General features: G+C 31.5%; 1 protein-coding gene across 1 annotated transcript in view; it reads right to left on the bottom strand.

The window, feature by feature from the left end:
- LOC108684648 (RNA binding protein fox-1 homolog 2-like) overlaps window positions 1-3,819 on the bottom strand; it is a 248,440-nt gene extending 244,621 nt beyond the window's left edge. Inside the window, exon 1 of the mRNA XM_018189083.1 lies at window positions 3,724-3,819. Coding sequence (XP_018044572.1) covers window positions 3,724-3,819 — 96 coding nt within the window. The remainder of the gene's footprint in view (window positions 1-3,723) is intronic.
- Between the last annotated feature and the right edge of the window lie 299 nt (window positions 3,820-4,118).

Raw genomic sequence — 4,118 nt, 5'->3', positions numbered from 1 at the left:
TATATATATATATATATTTGTGTTCACGATTTATATCTTCTTTTATTGTAAAATATCAAATCAAAATATAAATATTAATTCTGTCGTATATAGTAAATGTTTTGTAATTTCTGACTTCAATTTCATGGATACATTTACCCCAAGAAATTAATCAAACTACATTTAACGCCTTCAACACAATTTAATGCCTTCACTTTTAATTTAAGCAAGAAACTTAAGGTCCACTCCTTTTTTTTACACGCCAAGCAGTAACATATATTGCACGTAATATTAATTTAACCTGAAATAAATAATATTAATAAATACTAATTTAATAATTAATTCTCTTTTAAATTTATCACTGTGAAAGCTTCTAATAATATAAAAAAATCATAAAATTTATGTTGATGCTAATATTTCATATTTTATTTTAAAGATCTTTTTTCAAAAGTTAAATATTTTGTTTAAAAAAATTTTCATAAAAATTACATAACTCGGAATTTGTTAAGTCTCCAGAATTTCACTTTAAAATTTTTAATGAAACATCCTGAAAGATTAAAAATTTTACTGAGTACAAATCTAAAAATAATTTTAGAATATCTAAATATGTTAAAAATTAAAGAATGATAAGCATTTGATATTCTAGCAATCAGTTTGTGATTCCAACAAAATTATTTTCATGGTCCAATAAAATTATTTTTAAATCTGTATCTAGAAAAAATTAAATCTTTCAGCAAAATTTTATCAACATTCCTATTCAGCATTTTAAACTAACCTTGTTTACTGAACTTATTCCTATAATTTCGCCAATTTACCGAAACAACGCATAATTGAATAATATCTAAAACAGCCAAAAGTGGTCATTAATGTATATAACCCTTCAAATCAAGATAAAAAAAGCGTAAGCTTCCTCAAACGAATATCCGTTTTAATTCGACAAAAATACTCATACCGTATACGATTTAAAACATGCAATTCTCAGAAATGACTTTTACAAAAAGCTCTAATAATGATACACGTTTAGAGATATGACATCGTGCATAACGTTTACACACCTGTTGTACTAACGTATCACGTTCATGAAGTCCAAGATGCTCTGAGAAATTGAAGTTCATAATATGGTGCAATCTCAAACTAGTTCATGTATATAATTTTCAATTGTGTCCCACATAAATACTGTGCATTCGTTGTAACCGCCATTAAACTGACAACGCGTAATTGCAAAGGGACACGTGTGCTCCCACTCACGAAATTCCCGAAATTAACGATACCCGAAGGTATGCGAAAAGTTTGGATGTTGCGGCACGATTCGCGTCCCGAAAATTTCTGCGGCGATGCGCCGTGACCGCGGAACTTTCGTTTTTGGCAGACAGCCAGGAACCGCCCGTCGCACCGCTCGTCCAGACCTCTTATCACTACTCCTTCAATTAATCGATCACAGCACGAAGCAGGAAAGGAAATAGTCTTCAATCAAGTACGAGAGAGGGAAAATTGGAAAGCGTTCAAGAAGTGAAGCATGTCGAGATTAGAGAGTCGAAGATGATAGCCTATTAACAGTGAAGAAAATGGAAATCATACGAAACATATTTGTCGCTAGTATAAATATTGTCATTTCGAAATTATTTCAATGATATATCGCAAAAAAAAAATAATACAAGATACATATTTCTGAAAATACGTTCCGAATAATAATTTCAGACAGTTTTTATGAAGAACGTGAATTATGAAAAACTTGTAAAATATGTTTAGGAAATTAAAGATTGAAATATACACAGAAAAAAGTACAGCTAAAAACTTCATTAATTCAACAAATCTACAATCGTATAGATAGTCAATTTTCTATGTAAAAATAGTTTTTTATTTTAAAGTCGACAGCTGAATAACCTTAACGGTTTATTAAACCGTTAAACATCAAATCTTCTTAATTATAGATGTTGAATTCGCGCAATAAATTATAGCTTTGCCCTTCAATCTATTTTTTTTCCGTAATGTATTTTACATGAACTATCTTAAAAACTCTGAAAAAATTATTTATATTTTCTATTGTTATATAAGCGTCGCTTATTTATCCTTTCTTTTATAATCATAACTCCATCTATTTTAGTAGACAACATTTGACAAGTATCTCGAATGCTTGTATTTACACAGAATGTACATGCGGGAAGTTAAGATCAATGCAACTCCAAGAGTGGTCTTGGCACTGCCACGAAGAACTCGACAATCTTCCCTCGACCAGCCATAAATCTGACGTCCTTCGAGTACATCGTAACTCTTGCAGTGCGGTGGTGCGGTATAGGCCCGCGTGGAAATTCACGAACATTGTTGCAAATTTGGCGGATATAAGTTGCGTATCCTCCAGGCGAAGGGCACATCACACGAACGTGCAACTTTTGCCATGCACGAGTATAAGTTGTGCTGACTACGTCAAGCGAAGAAACGTAACACGCAAACTTCTAATTAAACGAAAGATCAAACTCATGTAGTAAGTAATTATTACAATTTAAGCGATAAATATGTATTGTTAGCTATAAATTTCGCTATCATACCCATGTTAAATAGGTAAATAGTTATTATTTTAAGAATAATTCATTCTAATCATTATAATAAATAATTCATTCATTCAAATTTTGCGATTATTTGAATGATATAATTCAAATTTTTATTTTGCACGATTATTTAATTATCAGAACGTTACAGAAAGAAGTTTTGATAATCAATAATTTACAAATATAAATTAATATCTGAAATTTTAGAATAATTAAATAAATAAATAAATAAAATAGTATTTTTCACTAAAGAAAAATATATTTTTACACATAAAAAACAATATATATGCTTCCAGTTCATATTTTATTTTAAAAGCAATTGGACCTTTTGTCGATGTCATCTCAACCAACTTGCAACTTAATTATTATTGAAATCTATTAAATATTTAATATTAAGTGTAGTAAAAAGAAATCCATTATTTTTCCATTCAATTTCATGCAAAAATAATGGATTTCCTTTTACTACATCTAATATTTCCTTCAGAAAACGTAGGAAACGTAGAAAACGTAGTTATTCACGTGCATTACTTCGCATGACCTAATTTCCTAAGATTTCCTAGAAATCTTGCTAAAAATATTATGTCTATTATAAAAAAAATGTCTAAATTGTTACAATAAGAGAACTCTTCAATTATGTTCCCATTTATTTTTAAATAACTTGGCAAGTTCGACGGATGAGTTCGCTCTCGCTGGCAAATGAACGTAGAATATTGATTACGCTTCTCTATTAGCGTGTTCTCCCACGAGAGCATATGCGATAGCATGCACCGTACCATATTGAAGAATCGAAACTGCAGCGCGGAGAGATAGAAACTGTCCGAAATTAGTAGCTGTATTATTCCACAATAATATACTCTATTCCCTTGTTGTTGTTCGCAACAGCGTCGCGTGCACGTCGACAGGATTTGATTACTAACAACAATTCCTGCAATGTTCGAATAATAGTTGGAGAATTAATTAAATAAATTATCCAATCATACTACAAAGACTTAGCACGAAATACCTTTGCACGGTAACAATCAGAGTTAATATAGGATATTTGAGAGTCAACTGCAAGTAACGTAAAATCAATACACCATATTTGAAAGTCACTGAGACAAATTGTTTAAATAAAAGGGAGACGAAGTTAAAAACATTCTAGCTAAAGGAACTCTTTTTTTTCTTTTCTAGATAAGATATAGCTTTTCGATAGTATTACCTCCGTTTTCAAGACATTTGATCTAGGTCGCTTTAGAAAAATGCTTGTACATGAATCTAGTGCACTTTGTATCTTCCAATCTTCACGCGCGTGCATCTTTGCATTATAATATATTCTATGAGTAATCGTGATTCATCGACGACAACTTCATCGATTGATCGAACAAATGTCAGTGCGCGTCGCTGGAGTATTTGAATGGAATGTGCTTGTGATTTACGTAGGGAAGTTCTTCTGTCGCAGCGATAACTTAACGTATTCCTGATACCCTCCTCCTTTCTAGCTTGCATATACATATGCGTTCGGTGTCACGCGATATGAAAGTACGCTTCTTTGGCAAAGTGCCAAATCGATGCTGCCACGCCCCTCTCTCTCTCTCTCTCTCTCTCTCTCTCTCT

The sequence above is a fragment of the Atta colombica genome, unplaced genomic scaffold (assembly GCF_001594045.1).
Source record: "Atta colombica isolate Treedump-2 unplaced genomic scaffold, Acol1.0 scaffold100, whole genome shotgun sequence".
NCBI lineage: Eukaryota > Metazoa > Arthropoda > Insecta > Hymenoptera > Formicidae > Atta > Atta colombica.
Note: the sequence above shows the minus strand (reverse complement) of the source record. Positions and strands in the feature narration are given on the sequence as shown.